The sequence below is a fragment of the Marmota marmota genome, unplaced genomic scaffold (genome assembly GCF_001458135.2).
Source record: "Marmota marmota marmota unplaced genomic scaffold, marMar, whole genome shotgun sequence".
Lineage (NCBI taxonomy): Eukaryota > Metazoa > Chordata > Mammalia > Rodentia > Sciuridae > Marmota > Marmota marmota.
The window spans coordinates 43,977,185-43,995,596 of NW_026000016.1; the positions used below are offsets into that span (position 1 = coordinate 43,977,185).

Genomic DNA, 18,412 nt, shown 5'->3' on the forward strand with positions numbered 1-18,412 from the left:
CCCCAAAAAAAAAGAAGAAGAAGAAACCAGTAGGTAAGGTGGAATGAACAAGCATCCATGCCATGGGTTGTGATGTTAAACAGAATGATTGTTTCAACCTTATTGAGAAGGTGACATTTGAGGGAACACTTAAAGGAAGAGAGAGGGGCTTGTAGATATCTGGGGAAAGAGGAACTGCCTTAGTGGACCTAATTCCAACTTGATAAAGATATGGGCAAGTCCCTCCAGTCTCTTACCTTCCACTTAGAAACTGATGGATCAATAAAATAAGTCCACGGAACCCTGGTTCCTCCAGCCCGTGGGTATACCTAGGCAGGACAGCAGCGCACCTTTCAGCCATGGTGACTTCAATACTCAGGCACCGTGATCTTTTACATCCCCATAAATGTTTATGTGCTGTGAAACCACAGCAGTGCATATTTGAAAATGAAAGGCTGTCTCCACACCATTTGCTGTATTATTAATAAATCACATGTTCCCAATCAAATTAAAGGCATGCACTACTTCGGTTTTTGCCAGTTGGATCAATTCAACCATCTCCCTAGCTATTGGGTCCCCACTTTCTGTGCCTCCCAAGAGAAAAGCTTTCCAGAGAAGAAAATTCTCTGACTCCCTGTGCTTTTGAATGTTTTTGTTTAGCACTTGTGTCTCATGATCCAAGTCTTTGAAGGAAATGTACCCATTTTCAGAGTCTAAACACAAGGTGTGCCTCCCACCTCCTGACCAACTGGGAGCTGCATTAGAAGGACAAGACTCGGCTCACAAAATGTAATTCGATTTCATTTCCTTCAGAGTTTCAAGAAATGAAATGGGTTTCATCCCTGCTCTTTAGAAATATTCCTTATTTCACATTTCATTCTGCCTTAAGTGCTGCCCCTGGTAAAGGTAATTACCATTTAAAAAGTAGAGAAAGTACATGTCTTGCCTTTCTGATTTTCAACACCCAGAAAAATCAAGGAATAAATAAAATCAGAGTCTATAGTCTGTTATTTCTGCCTTGTATTTGGCAATAGATCTGGAGGAAGGGACTCCCTGGCTAAAAAACAGTCTCCCTAGCACCTTTCCCTGCAGCCCACATTTTTCTGCTGCCCTGTTTGAAACATGTCAGAGTCTATCAAAGTTCTTCCCTGTGCTTTTTCCTCCAGTCTAAGTGAATAGCCTAATGCTGTTTCATTATAATCACACAGTCTCGTTTTGATGGTTATGGAAAAAAAAAAAATCTTCTCTTCTGTCATGGAATAGACTGGAAAAGGCAGTTAGAACGTGTCTGGGATTCCTGCAGTGATAGAGTAGAAAACCACAGTGCTATCAAGAAAGACTTTTCTAGAGCACATACCTCATTTAACAGAATGAGAAGAATGCCTCAATTTTTTCCCCCTTTTTTTGGTGCTAAGTATGGAACCCAGGGCCTCGTGCATGATAAACTTAAACTACCACTAAGCTACATCTTCAGTCCCGAGAAAGATATTTGAATTCAGAGTGACAAACGCATATTTATTTTATATCCCTATAGTTCCTCCTATAATATCAAATATGGTAAGTATGTGATAAATATTAACTAATTTCACTAAATGAGGACTATCCTATCTCTAACCTGAATGCTTAAATAAAACAAATTAAGTAGGACTCAAGACCCAGAGTATTCACCCTCCCCATTTTCTACATTTCTCTTGTCCCCTGTCTTCCAACTAGTTCTCATGGATCAGAGACACCAACAATTCTTTCCCAACAATAAATCTCCTTTTCACTATGATAGACCGCTTCCTACCCTTTGGCCCAGAGAGATAGGTGAAATTCCAAGTTTAATTTTCTTAAAATGGTATATATTTCCTAATGGCAAGAGCAGGGAAGCTAGATTTTTGTTAGAATAGCACCAATAACTGTAATAATAAAATATCTTATGTGCACCAATTTTAAGAAGATGGTTTATACAATGATGGAAGGAAGGAAAGGAGTATATAATAAGTGTCAGGGTAAAGTGATATTCTGGAGAAAAAAAGTATTTCAAAAAACATGGAAGAAACTGAAGGAAGGAAATAGAGAACCACATACACCATTGAGTTTGTAGTCTAATCACATGTGAACTATAGTGTATATTTATTGCAGAGTGCTTTTTGGGTATTAAAAAAGTGTGGGGGGCGGGGCTGGGATTGTGGCTCAGTGGTAGAGTGCTCACCTAGCATGCGTGATTCACTGGGTTCGTTCCTCAGCACTACATAAAAACAAAATAAAGATATTGTATCCACCTGTAACTAAAACATAAATATTTTTTTAAATGTGTGCATGCATTTGCATGCACACATGTGTGCAGAATACCCATATGCAGCCTGGGATGAAGGCAGAACTCCTGTCCAGAACTTACTAGCTCTGTCCTGTTGAGCAAATGCCTTTACTTATTCAAGCTTCATTGTTGTCTCTTGTCCAGTCAGGATTATAATGGTATCTCCATGAGAGAACTGCACTAGGAATCACCGGAAATAGTTTTGTAAAGTGCTGACGTAAAAACTTTAATCAAAACTAGTGTAAGGGTTGGGGGTGGGGCTCAGCGGTAGAGCCCCCACCCAGCATGCAGGGGCCCCTGAGTTTGATCCTCCCTCCACAAGCCTCCCCCAAAAAAGAAAACTAAAACACTAGGCAGACACGAGGCTGACATTTATGAACACAACAATTGTAAGAATAAAATATTATCATCCCCTTTTTTGCAGATAAAGAACTGAGGCCAAGGGAGGTGGAGTAGTTGATTCAAGGTCAAAACACAAATCATAAGAGGGAGAATAGAGATTCAGATCCAGGCAGGCTAGTACCATAGTTTTTGTATGGTTTGGGGTTGTTATTGTTTTTGAGGTGGCAATTTCACCATGTTGCCTTAGATGTCCCCAAACTCCCCAGATCAAGTCATCCTCCTGCCTCAGTCTCCCCAGTAGCTGTGACTACAGATGCACATCACTGTGCGTGGCTTAGAATTTGTATTCCTAATCAACACATCATTATATATATATATACATATTTTTTTCAATTCATTGTTGATGGACCTTTATTTTATTCACTTATTTATATGTGATGCTAAGAATCAAACCCAGCACCTCACACATGCTAGGCAAGTGCTCTACCACTGAGCCACAACCCCAGCCCCCAGCCCACTTCTTTGGGTCATTCCCAGATGCTACAGAGCTTGCTTTTACCACAGGCCTTTAATTTGGTCTTTGTGAATAACTTTAATGCATAGCAGCCTTTATACACTGAGAGTCATCAGTGGCACTTCCAAGCAAAACAAATTCATCTCCCTTTTATAGAAGCTAAATACATAAACATTTGTGTTCTTTGTTTTGGAGGGTGGTGCTGCAAATACATTGTAATATAGTAAATTTAAATTATCCAGAAGTAACTTTAATGTGATTACTACTTACTATTATAAAATTATTTCAGCATTAAGAAAAATATATTTTTTTCTTTTTTTGGTACTGGGGATTGAACCCAGGGACACTTGACCACTGAGCCACATGCCAGCCCTATTTTTTTGTATTTTATTTAGAGACAGGCTCTGGCTGAGTTGCATAGGGCCTCACTAAGTGTTAGAGGCTGACTTTGAATACTGTATCCTCCTGCCTCAGCCTCCCAAACTGCTGGGATTATAGGTGTGTGCCACTATGCCAGGCAAAAATATTATTCCTAATGCCACTGCCCTAAAATCATCATTTTTGTTAGAATTCTCATTCAGTGTTTGGAAACTTTGTGTGTGTGTGTGTGTGTGTGTGTGTGTGTAATAAGAGCTTTCCTTACTTTCTAAAATGAATTAAAATAATCCACCATGGAGACACATTGACCTAGTAGCATGGATTTGTGTGGAGGGTGAACTTTAAAACAATGTAGAAGTCTGTGCCCATGATGTATTGCATCAAGGCCATGACACTGATATCACTGTGAGGGTTGGGGGGTGCACAGAATGGCCTTATGCCCATAAAGCATGCAAAATTCCCCTACCAGCAACTTAGCTAACACCCATGGAACAGGTGAGGAAGGAATTTTTTTATTAAAAATATTTCTAGTAGTCTGATAGACAAAGGGAAGTCAAAAGGTGTGAGAGGAGAAAAATTCAACACAGCCCTAGAGTCAAAAGTGATAAGAAATGTGATCCCTCTATCTAATTAATGACTGCAGGGACTGCCCTTTGCCTGGGGCCTGGCACTGTGCACTTTCACAGGTAAGCCCCATGACATGGGCTCAGATAAGGTGCATTGAAGTTCAGAGGAGGAAGTACGCAGGGACCAGCCAGCCATTCAAAGTTATCCGGATGATTCAGCTTCTATAAGGAAGCGCCTTGCCCCTAACACCAGGCTGTGAGATTATACTGTCCCCACAAATAAAGGAGAGACAACGAATTGCTGGATAAAACTTTAACTAAACTCGTACAACCTTTTCCAGCCTCACCCAGGAGAGAGTACACCCAAATCACTCATTATCAATTTTTAGGTTTGCATATGGAATTTTTCTCCTTTTTTTTCTTTTAAAAAATTTTTTCCCCAGTTTTCTTGTAATGATTACTTCTGGAACAATTGAAAATGTTTATTTTGAGTGTTTTAAGACTAGTGAATAGTAATATTATACACGCCTCAGTCCATGATATCACAGCCAAAAGACTTGCCACAAGGAAATTCCAAACAGCAATTTCATGTCACCTTGAAGCTTGTATGTGATGTCTGTACATGGCTTTAGAGCAACATTCTTAGACAGACTGAGGGATGCAAGTCCCCAGGTGCTCCACAGCCCAATCTTTTGGCTTTTCCCTACTGAAAAAATAATGTGGGGAACTTACCACAGCAGAGGAGTGGAGGGGAATGGAGATGTACCTCCACGGTAGAGGGCTTGGCTAGCAGGAGTAAGGCCCTGAGTTTAATCCCCAGAACCCCGATGGGAAGGAAAGACAGAAGGACAGAAGGAGGGCAGCGAGGGATTCTCAGGAAGAACTGCTACTTGGAACTTGAAGAAAGAGGCAAATTAGAAAAAGGAGCACAACTTTCCTCCTAAGCGTGGTGACTAGTGAGTTTTCTTGTCGATTGTTGGCAGAATCCAGGTCTCCTGTGTGTATTCAGAACTGAAGTAACTGAAATAGCGCCTCAGAGAGGGTCCAGGACACAACCCCTGGCGCTGAAATGAGGATTCCGTGTTTCCCACTAAGTTTTTTACTTAACCTTAAAGTTTGCTACTATGTTTTAATTGCATTTTTAATCACACATGTATTTAACTTTATTAGACAAAAAGGAAGCAATGATCATTAGTAATAATCGGCGCTGTCAAATCAACAACCAATACATAGCATTAGCATTTTATGAGACGAGTTCCTTCCTATTCAGTATTTTTAAAACACACACACGTAATCGTGTATATGTAACATAAAATAGAATAGTTCAACATGGCGTCAGATTTGAGTATTTGCATATTGTAACTAATTAACAGCCACTGTAACCTCATCCTAAGGGAAAAGTCTACTGTTACTATCTTTGATTGTTGTGTATCATATTAAAATGACAGGCATCTTACAACATACAAGTCATCACAATTTTGGAGGTTAGAACTAAAAGCAATTTAGCTAAAACTGTTTCTACCTTCATGATAAATGAAATTTTACTCAACAGGGGCATCGGTTTAGAGTATTTTTTCAATATCTCCCTTGAATTTAATGGCACAAAGATTACATGTAAGAGAGCAATAAATTAATTTTACTAAGTACATAAAAGACAAGGCCAGCTGCTCGTGAAATGAGCACAAACTCTGCATTCAACAATGAAAATATAATTATGTTTGTAATAAAATATAAGGAAGTTGCAGATCTCTGTGCCGTTTCGGGGATAAATCAACCATCCTCCTTCAGAACTGTGCAATTTGATAAATTATCCTTGAAAGAAGTGTTATTGGAGCCCTCATTTAATAAGCATGTTTGAGCTTTCAAATTAGCATGTAAATAAATGTAGGGCAATAAAGTTGTTGGTATGCCAATTGATTTCCTGAGGTCCCTCTCAGTAGAGGTCTCTCACTAAATATATAATCCCAAGAAACAATTTAGATTCCTTTCAGTTATAGTATATTTTCAAGTATGAATTTCTAGTATTTGAATTTAATTATTACAGTTCTGCTGGAACTGTACATGCATCAAAAATGTCATCAACCCATCTTTTTTTTTTTTTTTTCCCTATAGGGTCCCACCCTGTTACCCATGCTGGCCTTGAATTTTGATACTCCCACCTCAACCTCCCAAGTAACTGGGATTACTGGCATGTTAATCACATCTCAATATAAATTAATTCATATTACATATTTGTACTTTATTTAACATGGTATTCCTGGTTTAGGGCTTAAATAATGATTTCTATTAAAATATACTTTGACCAGGCACATTGACACATGCCATAATCCCAGCTATGCTTGAGGCTGAGGGAGGAGGATCATAAATTGGAGGCCAGCCTGGGCAACATACCAAGACCTTCAAAGCAAAAAGGGCTGAGGATGTAGAGTGGTGGTAGGACACCCTGGGTTCAATCCCTAGCATTGACAAAACAACACCACACACACACACACACACACACAGCACATTGTATGTATTCTGCTACTGTCACGGAGCATTCAGTTAGTTCTTAGCCTAAATTGGTACTATTATTCCAACTATGATGATTTCTTACTAATCATAAAAGTGAGAGCCACCTTATCATCATCTCTCTTATCAGCCTTATTTGAAGATGAGGAAAGTAAGGGATGGAGATGTTGTCCGATTCGCCCAAGCCCTCTGTTTTTAGAGGGCAGCATTGACCCAGGTAGCGTCTTGTCTCAGGTTTCTTCTACCTCTCACCTCATGGCCTTCCGCCTGCTGTTGAATCATCTAGCCCAGTTGTCTCTGTGGAAGTCCTATTATAGGTTAAGTATCCTTTATATGAAATGCTTGGAAACAGGAATCATTTAGATTTCAGATTTTTTTTTTAAGATTTTGGTATATTTGCATATTCTTAATGAGATGTCTTGGGGCTAGGACCCCCGTCTAAACAGGAAATTCATTGGTTTCATACATACATAGCCTGAAGGTTATTTTATACAGTATTTTTAGTGACTTTTTGGTTTGGCTGCAACTCATCATGTACACTTTCCATTAATGGTGTCACTTGGAATTCAAAGGATTTCAGATTTTGGAGCATTTCAGACTTTAGATTTTTGGACTAGGAATACTCAACCCTATATTATTACCTAACCAAATAATTGTCAGGCATCATCACTTTGCACGCTAGGAAAATGCTCCCACTGTGCTCTATAGAGTTCGACAGCTTGTCCTGTCTTCCAGCCCTGGTACTGAACTTTTCTTTCCCACATTTGGAGTTCTTAGGACAGATGCTCGCCCACGGATGGATACAGCCAGAGGACAGTTTGGTGGTTGATGCACGAGATTCCTAGAACACACTTTAACTGTGGCTTTTTCATGCATAGTTGACTATCTATAAACTGATTGACACCTTTGGGGGTCATCTTTCCACTGACTCATAATTTTTCTCACTTTTGAAAAAGGTTTCTGTACACCTAGTATTCTCTAGTTAAACCTGAAAATTCAACTCATCATATTTACACAATAAAAAAAAAAAAAATCCATTCTGCCTTGTTTTTAATTGCAAATTCTACTCAAGGGACTAGTTCTCCTGCTTAGGAGGCAGCCCCGTGCCTTCTCCTAGAGAAGCAAGTGCAGTCAATTATGGTAATGAAATGTCAATAAATATAAAAATTTAATACAGTCTGCTCTGGGTGAGTGGCAGATGAGGACTTGCCTCCCAGACAAATTTGCTGCTGCTGCAAATATTAAATGCACCTAAAAGAGTATCTGGTTGCCTGAGAGCTCTTCAGGAAAACAAGGACTGGAACTGCAGGTACCAACTGGGCTTTCCCATTATGCTGTAAACGAAGCAGCACAGCCAGTACTTCCACTGACAGCCAGCCCAACATCTTAACTTATTATAAATGGAGCTTCGCATGTCCCCATGAATAATCTAAGATCGGTGCCTTGCCGTGCTTTTCTTTTTAACGAAATGGGGAATATGCTATTTCTATTTTGTTTTCCAGACGAGGGAATTATTCTTGCAAATAAGGTCACTGCTGTCTTTAGAGAGAGAGATGTATTCATTTGACGGCATCTAATGTGATCACCTGAAACTAGCAGGTTTATGTCATAGCTTTTAAGGAAGCAGCATGCTGGAATACTTTAAATGTGATTTTATTATTATCATTACTATCATTATTATTATTTTGTTATCCACAGCAATCTTGAACTAGGATTATGTTCAAATGTGGTCCTAAAATACAGAGAGAATGTGAGTCAGCCTATATTTTCCTTATGTACTGGTCATTGTCATGGTGTACAGATAGAAAGCTGTATGTACAGTATATTTTTTTTTCTTTCAACTTGAGTTAAAATATTTTCTGCGACAATATAACTTTATAAGAGAAAGAAGGTATATACACTTGTAAAATGCAGGCTATCAAAACCTGTTTCCTACAAAGCTCATCAGCGTGATTAGATGTAACAGATAAATTGCAATTCATTTTATGATGATAGGCCGTGTCTCAAGCTACCTTCAAGGGGAAAGCCCTCTCTGGTATAAGTGTGTGTTGCAGTCTGATTTTACCCACGATGCTTAACAATCTCAAGTGAAATGTGCATTTTTGATCCTAACATTCATGAAAACTGTGTTGCAGGTGGACTATTCTATAATTGCATCACAAGCCGGGGCCACCCTCAACAACCTCATGAGTCACGCACAGGAGCTAGTGGCAAAACTTCGCTCCCTACAGTTTGATCAGCGAGAGTTTGTGTGTCTGAAATTCTTGGTGCTCTTTAGTTTGGGTAAGCAATCCTTTTCTCATGCTAAACCACCAAATATCACTCAATGGTGCCCAATGCCAAGTCAATATGTTTTTCTAACACTAAGATGATGCCTTTCCATTCAAATCATGAAATCTTCCTACATGAATATATATATATAGCCACAAAAATATATATTTCTACTTGATTCCTCACCCTTTACTGAGAGGAGCAGAGATGCTAGTCAAAGCCACAACAGAAGGCAAAGATGTGTGGTCTCAGATTTTTGCCATCTTCCTGCTGTTGAGCAATCCATGTGCCTTTCCTTTTGGCTGGCTACCTATTGCATCTTTTATTCTTCTAACATGTGGATAGTAATTAAAAGCCTGTTTTTTTAAATTTCTATCAGGATTAACGAGAGCATGTTTATAACCAGATGCTGCACTATGCAAGCATAAAGGATGACAGTTGTCAAGGGGAAAGATGCTTCTTTAGAAAGCTTTAGAGAAGAAAGATAACTAAGCAAGACAGATTAGCTAAATCAAGGTTCTCAGTGAGCCAGTTGAGAAAAATCACCACTGCTTGGAATAAAAAAAGGATTAAGGAGATGGATTTTTATTGACTTCAAAGGAACAGATTTTTCTGCCTGTCCCTTACTTGATTTCTGTATTTTGTTGGCTTAATAAAGCCAACTTAAATAAACTTTTTGCCAAGTCCATTTATTCTTCCCTGACAGACGGCTGAGGGAGGCAACTTCCCTCGAATAAAAAGAAAAAAAAATGCTGAAATCAGATTTACCAACATGTGTTTTTTCTTTAGTCTTCAGTTATAAGATAGTTGTGAATTCATATCCCAAGAAATAAAACAATAAAACACACTGCGAAGTAAAACAGATGTGTCTGCTCTCCAAATTGGGCACTTTAGTCTTAAAATGCCTCTTGACAGCATCGCACAACTGTTGCTAATAAAGGAAGAGTTGGAAGTAATGGAACCAGAGTTAATTTTTCACATGTAGTCGGCACTTAAAATACAAAGAGCATTTTCACATTTGGGAAAGTGCGATAAATATAGTGTATAGAAATGTTATTGAAAATTTAAAAAGACAACAGAATTTTATAGATGTCATATTCAAAGGTTTATAATGCCAAGGCTGGACCCTGTGTGGTTTCTTTATTAACCACAATAAAGAGGAACATTCCAGTCAAGGAAGTTTGCGTCTGTCACCCCAGAGCAGTTTTTAGACAGTCAGGAGATAGCACGAGTCTGCTTGCTGTCATCTCCCATATTATTCAGTTTTATGACAAGATCTCAGTCTTTTCAACTAGTACACTTGATCAGTCATTAAATAGAAACTGGGGTAATACTTGAGTAAGAAATCTTATGGCGTCTCAGTGATAAAATATTTAGAAAGAGTCCTCTCACTTCAGTGGTATTTAAAATTAGTGGGGGAACTGCATTACATTTGATGATGTGCACATGAACCATGATCCACCTTTTATTCTCAACCCTTTTATCTTGCCTTATAATCATTTTTCAAAATTACTATATTCTCTGCCTGTCGATAGGGAATGGGGAGTGAGTCTAAAAGGCTCTCAACCTGTGTACCTTACAAATTATCTTCTTGAACCTCATCACATCCTCCTTCCTTGTTTGAGCATGCTGTTAGGGGGGACAGGTGTAGGGCACCAGGGAGCCACCAGCTAAGGTGTGCTAAAACCCTAGTGATTCGTGTAAGGAAGACAGGATAGCATGGGTTTCAGGTCGAGGTAAATTAAGTTTGGGCCAAGAATTCATTTTTAAAGAAAGAGGAAAAGTGGAACTAATTGTAAAATACAGGTGGCTTTTAATTTATGAGTGGAAAACCTTTATTTCAACTTTATTGACTTATATATAGATAATCAGCCTTTAGATTCCCAGGCTTCCCTCCAGACACCTATTCTACCTATGATTGAGAATGAAATCATATAGGGTCACACATGAAAGCCCAGTCCAAGTCCAAAGCCAGGTATCTGCTGACCCAAACCCTTATAAGTCTTGAGCCCCCTAAGCCTGAAGCCAGATAAGTTCTAGTCCCAGCTCAACCTTGAGCTTCCTTCCTGCTGAAGAAAAATAAGGATTTGGAGGGATGATTAGAAGCCAGAGACACTGTAGAAAGAGGGCTACAGCAATATTCTCATGTAAGAGATGAAATAGCCATTTCTTTATTGGTGCATTATAGTCGTACATAATGGTGGGATCCGTTATTACATATGATGTTGGCCATATCATTCCCCAGTATTTTCCCCTTCCCTTCCCTCCCCCTCTCCCTGGTCCTTTTTCTCTACTGATCAACCTTTGATTTTCCTGAGATGCCCCCCACCCACTTTTGGTTTTGTTTGTCCTTCCTAGCTTCCACTTATAAGGAGGAAAAATATTGCTTGACATTTTATAAGTTTGTGTGTTATAGCACTTAATGTTCTCTCTCACCCATTTTTCTGCAAATGACATAATTTTGTCCTTCTTTATGGCTGAATAAAACAACGTTTTACATATATCACATTTTGAAATAGCCTTTTCCAGATTGATTTGGTGAGAAGCGATAGGATGTGATCCTGAGTAGGTGCAGTGTTCTAAGACCAAAAGAACAGTCAACTTGAAAATGTGAAGGCGAAAGAGAAGAAGATGAGTTAGGCGAGCCAGGCATAGTGGGGCATGTCTGTAACGCCAGCTACTGGGGAGGCTAAGACAGGAGAATTGCAAAGCCAGGACTAAGCCTGCCTGGGCTACTTAGTCAGACCCTATCTCAAAATTTAAACAGGGCTGGGGATGCAGCTCAGTGGTAGAGCACGCACCTAGTGTGTGCAAGGCCTTGAGTTCAGTCCCCAGTGCTGTAAAAAGATGAGTTGGGGGAACAATTAACAGATGAATATGGTATAAGGAAGGAGCAAATGCAGCTAGAGAGGTAAGCCAGAGGCTGGCACAGAAGAGCAGACTCCAGACACATTCAGCAAATTCCCATTGAGCCATATCCATGTGCCAGACATTGAGGTAGCCACTGGGGTATAGTGTCAGCAAAAGTAGGTGTCATGGCTTTTATTCTGTAGGCAACTGGGAAGCAATGCAGAGCTGTTAAAACAGGGGTGAGGTGTGTAGTTTGGGTTGATTTGATTTTCTTATAGCCATGTGGAAAGAGGTGGTTTTACCCCCGGGGGTGGAAAGGAGATCACGGGTATAAACCAGTTATAAGTTGTCAGAGGTCATGACAGAGTTTAAATAAAGAGGACTAGGGTAAGTCTTGAATTTCTGGGTGTTTAGTCCCAAGAATCAGTAGCTGATCATAGTTGTAATACATTCTTAAAATCTTGCTAAGTTACCCTATTTTGTTGCCAAACTATGAGATAATATATTTTGCACCCATTGATAACTTGGCAGAAAAGGAAATATTCTAAGTTGGCCAGTTAAAATTGATGACCCAAGAAAAGCCAAAATAAAAATTTTAATGTTCATACTACCACCTTCTTCTAACAAGGAATCAAAGTGAATGATGAAAGTAAATTGACTGACTGTCACCCATCAGTGTAGAAATAAATCCTACAGAGTAAGTATAGGTGTTCACGAGCCTCGGTATCATGGATGCATTTTAGATGAGTAGAAATCCTATGAAATATTACCTTCTCAAGACAAGGACAGAAATGGAAAGTGGTCACTAGGTTTTTACCTGTGGTATCCTGAACAATGTCATTACATGTTGAAGCCCATCAGGAATATTAATATAGCTTGGGTCCTCAAAGCAATAAGTGCCCAGAATTGTCAACTAAGTTGTTAGTCTGGCCTATAGAGTCCCCTAGCCTGGAGATTCAGTGGCTGGACATTATGACTTTTGTTGTATCCCAGGTGGCAAAAGAAAGAAATAGAAACGTATGATATCCTATTTCCCTTAGTGAGTATCCTTGAATGGTTGTAAACTATTCTCTTTGAAATACTTTTATAAGCACTTTTTATGTTTAGCAGAGTTACAGAGACTGTTATTCTCTTCAAGGGTATTTACCAAACCTCAAAACTGGGTAATATTTACTTCAAGTCTCTTTTGCTACTGGAAGGGTCTGTTCTGCTTTGTAAATGTTTCTGTGCTCCATTGCTTTAGACTGAGGTCCCACTGAGGTTAGAAATTGTCCTTCATGTTTTCCTTGTACACCAGGTTTCTAGAATATTCCTTGGTACATAGAAGGACCTAAAAAATATTTACTGATATGATACATGAATAAATAGACTTATTTAAACTCAGAGCAAAGCCTTTACCAAAATATTTGTGATTGATAATAGGAGATTAATTTAGTCAAAAAGTCACAGCTCAAGTGCAGGTTAGTTCTCTGACACAACTTTTTTCAGAGGGCTCTCTAAAAAATGTCTTCTCAAAATTAAATCATTTCTGCTTTTTCCAGGTTAGGAGAGCAGATGTTTATTCATAAGCTCTTTTTGAAAAGCTAACTTTAGAAAGAAAGAATGTGAATGACGAAAGGTAGCTATGTATGGCATGCATTTCTGTGGCAAGCAAATGCAAGACCAGAAACTTTCAGCCCCTGCTAAGGAAAGGTGGTCAAGGCACAGTGTACAATTTCTCCACGGCATTAACAAGAGCCCTGTTTCCAGTAAACCTCATGGAGAAAATCGTATCTTTGTTCATCATGGTAGTCCTTTGCTTCATACTAAATTTTGATAATCTGGTTGTGGCCTTTGATTGTACCATCACATGACCCCAGCCAATGTCCCACCGAAGACAGTTTGTGCTCATCTCAGAGAACCACTCTAAAGATCCTGGCAGAAAGGCTATCTGCTGTTGGATGCCCTTACTTGCCTGCTACCTGAGCCCTTTCTAAGGAGAATCACTGGATAGGCAAAGAGCACCAGTCACTGGATATGCAATGTAAGCACCCTGCTGAGAGCTGTTTGCTTCCTCCCCAGGTCTGTTTTGGGCTAGTTTCAGACCACAACACCTCCATGTTGAAGGAGTTAGGCCCGTTATCTTAAATAGAAATGGCAGCCGAGCTATTGCTACAGTGTTCCAGAATAAGCAGTATTTGTGTGACTTGATCAACAAGTTAGAAAGGGTTTTAAAATGGACCCGAAGGTTTTGAAAAAACCTTTAAAATCATATTTGGGATGAGAAAAAAATGAAGTATTGAAGGGCAAAGCAGAACATTTTTTTTACCTTGTCTGTTATGGCTCCTTCTAACTACCCAAGTCTAGCACTAAACAAAGGGGGGCTGTGTGGTGAGGCACAGGCCTTTTATCTATCAAATTCATAAACTCTGAGCTCCGTGAGCACAGTGTATGTTTTACTCCTTGAATACTACCTGACAGCTATGGGTTTTTAATAAATATTTATTGCAGTCATGAATGAATGAATGTATGTTTTTCCTCCCAACTTCCAGGTTAAAAAGAAAATTGTAATGGGAAACACAAAAATAGTAAAAAAAAAAAATAAAACAAAATTTCAAGACAGAAACGCTAGAAAATAGATCCCATGTATAAATATTAGAGGATTTGGCATTTTTTTATGTTAGCAAGAATATAAGTGTTCACATTACAAAGGGGGTTATTATAAGGCAGATGGAAATTAGAAAGTCTTTTTCCTTTACAAGGAAAATAATAAATGAAATTAATCACTAATGATTTGCATATAGGGCCTATTTGAAACTTGGCATTAAGTGGCATTAAGCATGTCAGATATCCAAATGAGCCATAGAAGGAAGTGCCCTGTCCTTCAAAAGTGTTAACAATAAAATATCTTCATGTGAGTAAATCATTTAGTTTTTCCCTGACAGACAGAAGGGACATACGAGACTCTCGCTGATTCTGTAGCTAAACAAACAAAACCAGATGGTTTTACTCAACATTTTAACCTCAGCCAGGTCTAGAACCAACAACCCCAAGTGTCCCCAGCATTTTTCTGCTCCTACACAGTGTCCTCTTCAGAGACATCGAACTCATCAATCAATATTTTAAAAATACTACATACTTACTAAGGCACCATTTATATGAGCAAAATGATGCAGGAAATCAGGATGATCATCTGAAGAATGTGGACCAAGAAGAAAACCACTTTTGGGGTAAAAGCATAATAAGTAAGGCCAGTCCTCCATATCCTGGGCAGAAATTGGTGTCAGTACTACCTGCCCCATACCAAAATCTAAAGATGCTTAAATTCCCTATATAACATGAAGTAGTATATAACCTAACCACATGGGCCAGGATACTTTAAACCATTCCTAGAATTACTTAAAATACCTAACACAATGTCAATTATTAGTATTAGTAAATAGTTTTGATACTGTATCATTAGGGACTAATGACAGGAGAAAAGTATATAAATGTTCAATACAGATGCAGTTCCTCCATGCCCAGGAGATGTGTTACCCTTGGATAAAAGGGCTGAGCATAATTACATAGCTTTGAATTCCCTTGGTTTCTAAATATATCTTAGTTTTTGTCTGTTTTTATCTCTGTGTGAATTCTTGATTTCACACATCAGTATGCTTGTTAGAAAGCTCTTGCCTTAAAGTCTCTCAAGACTCTTTCTTCTATTATTTGTTGCCTCTTAGGGTTGATATTTCTTTGGACCAATCAGCAGGCCTTAAGAAAGCAAAATGATCATAAGTTCTCATTACTTATATATCTATTTTAGCATCCATTTAAATTTTTTGAACAAGGTTAGCTTTTTGCTTATAATCTTCCCTTTTGGAGGGCATGGCTATAATAAACCTTAAAGTTGAGGGGTAAAAAAGAAAGAAAAAGTATAGCTAAGCATATCTCTATCAGATTCATGTGGATGAAGTTCCCTAGGAAGGGATGGGGTGTAGGGAGGTGAGTGGATTTGTAGATTCTGTGCTCATGTATAAGAGCCTTCTATTTCCCAAAGGGTTTGATCATAATCTGCTCATGTATTATGATGTTGACATTGTTAATAGTAAACAAAATTGTACCATCTTTGTTAGTTGAACAGTGTGATTGATGTAGCCTTTGGAGTGAGAAAATTCATCTGCACTGGTTAGCTTTCAAATAGCCTTTATTTTCTGATATGGTAGATGTTTTTTCCTTCTTTGAGTTTTGTTTAGTAATTTTTCTTCTTTGACATTTAAAATTAAAAAAACCTAGTAGTTGTTCTCTCCTTTACCACAGTATACATTCATCCTCTGGCTTTTAGTAGCAGACACAGTGAAGTTTCACTGCTGAAACTTTCCACAGAGCAGTTGGTGAAGCAGGATGCCAACAGGTGCCCACCTCAGTCAGGGCCTCTGGGCAGATTGAAGACTCCAGCACAAGCTGTCATGTATAGGAATCTCATTACTGTCAAGAGTATATATAAAAGCATGTATATATGCATGCTTCATTTGCAAAGTCAAGGCATTGTAAATGGGCAAAGAATTACAGAGCGATTATTGATTCCCTATCTCACTTAACAAGAGGTAACAGGGACTTTTAGAAATAGTAAACCTCAAAATCATGAAGTGTACTATACAAAAGATTCCTATTTAACATATCCTGGAAAACCATGCAGAGCCCCTTGCCTGCTGTGATTCTTGTCTTTAAGGGACGACCCTTCCCTTTAGCTAGACTAGACAAGCTGGTGTGTGCTCTCCTATGAGAAGAAAACACTTCACTGTGTGCAGCTTCTTATCCAGTCTGCTCAGTGTTTTGCTACCCCTCAGAAGGATGCCCTGATAGCGGGACATTGAAGCCCAAACTGGTAGTTTGAATTGCAATTCCATTTCCTAATCCTAGACCAGATGTCAATGAAGCATCAGAGTGTTGGTCATCAAGAGGGTTTTCTGCTACCTCTTGTGCAGAGGATGGGCCATTTGTGGGGTAGTTCCGGCCTGGGCCATGCTCTGGAACCCTGCATTCTGTCCTTCCTAGGCAGTAATCCCTGGGGGCACTGCATGTGGGGATGCAGTCCAGGAGCCCCCTCTCCTTAGCACTTCAGCAGTGGCCTGGAAATATCCTAGCCGTGACTTTGGAGAAGGAATGCACACTTATTATAAGTCTTGCAACTTGTTCAGTTTGTGGGAGTTGTTTTTATTTGTTTGTTTGTTTATTTTTTGGTGTTCCCCCTCCCCCCTCAAACTAGAGGTCTTTCTGAGTCTAAGGAAAGTCACAGAAACAGAGAGAAGATTGCTTTTTCACAACATTAAATCCATTTATTAAAAGAGGTTGTCACCTGCTATAAATACAGCACTTCTAGAAAGTAAAGGAGGAATTCTGTTCTCACACCTTGGTGGACTGCCTTGATCCAGAAAAGCCGTAAAAGATCCTGAGGAATTTAAAACTAGTAAGCTCTTCTATTTGTGCATCACAATTTATGTCTGAATATTAACATTATCCTGAGACAAGAGGGACAATCCACATGTCAAAAAATTCTTGAACCTGATAAAAGGTGGTCTTGCAACAGCAAACCCCAATCTTCATGGTAATCGTCCTTCCTGAGGCCGGGCACAGGACTTGCTTTGTTTTAGCCTTTCTCCAAATTTAGCCCACAGGCACGCACACACCCACTGCCCGGGACTGGCTTACAGAGTCTGGTGATACTGTGTATTCGCCTCACATCTTGACCCCAGGGCTTTGCTTCAGTGGTTCCTCATGAAGTCAGATAAGCAAAAGAAACATCCTGGGGGTTTGTCTAACAATTAGCATGCAGCCTCAGTTTTTACCTTTTCATTTGTGATATTCTAATTTAGAAAAACACTCACTTGACACTTGTCAAGCTACCACGCATATCTTTATACTAATGCCTTGCTGGTCTGAGAGCAATGCTGGCAAATAAGCATTCTCTAAAATTGATGTAATCATTTGAAATTCAGAGAGGATTGATTAGCATTCAAGAGATGCCTCTGTTCAATATTTACACCATAGAGATTTGGCAGAAGCAAATAATGGCACATAAAGTTGATGCTTGTCTTAATTAAATGCAGTATAATAGGTGTTGTGTGGATTTCTTTTTTCTTTCCGTGAGCAAAGCAGTTTAGCAATGACCAGATATAATTCATTTTGGAGTTCTAAGTTTGAACGTAATCAATACGTATTTACAGCCATGGAAGAAGTGATTATCATTTGTTATCTGCTGGCACAAGAATATAATTGCCTATATAGCATTTATTTAAGCATATTTCTGAATAGCTTATGTCTAAAAATATTTATTATATTTTAGTTATTAATACTAATACTGTCGCTTTGCTAACTGCTGCTGTTTAGTGAGATGATTTTTCAGAGACATATTGGCCCATCAGGTCAAGAAGTACCAGCATGGAAAGGAAGTGAGAGTGTCATTTGCTCTGGTTGACATTTCTCTTTGCTTTAGCTGTGGCAACTGCACTGTTAACATCTCAGAACAAAATGCCTATCTTAGTGCTGTGCAGCAGAGGCCAGTGGATGACATGGCCAGCTCAGGTCCTGCACACCAGTGACCTCTGTTTAACCCAAACCTTCAGGTCTCTTCTAGAATGGAGCAAATCTGTCTCTGAGTCATTTGTGAAACCTTCCTCCCAATTCATTGGTAAACTGACGTGTCCAGTCTTGGTTTCTGCCTGTGTTTGGTTAAGAGTGTTA

The 18,412-nt window shown here is 39.1% G+C and overlaps 1 protein-coding gene across 1 annotated transcript in view; it reads left to right on the forward strand.

Annotated features, from left to right (window-relative positions):
- The window catches only part of Nr5a2 (nuclear receptor subfamily 5 group A member 2), a 121,861-nt gene that overhangs the window by 66,014 nt on the left and 37,435 nt on the right, over positions 1-18,412 (forward strand). The window contains 1 exon segment of the mRNA XM_048809598.1: positions 8,725-8,872. Within this exon segment, the coding sequence (XP_048665555.1) occupies positions 8,725-8,872 (148 nt within the window).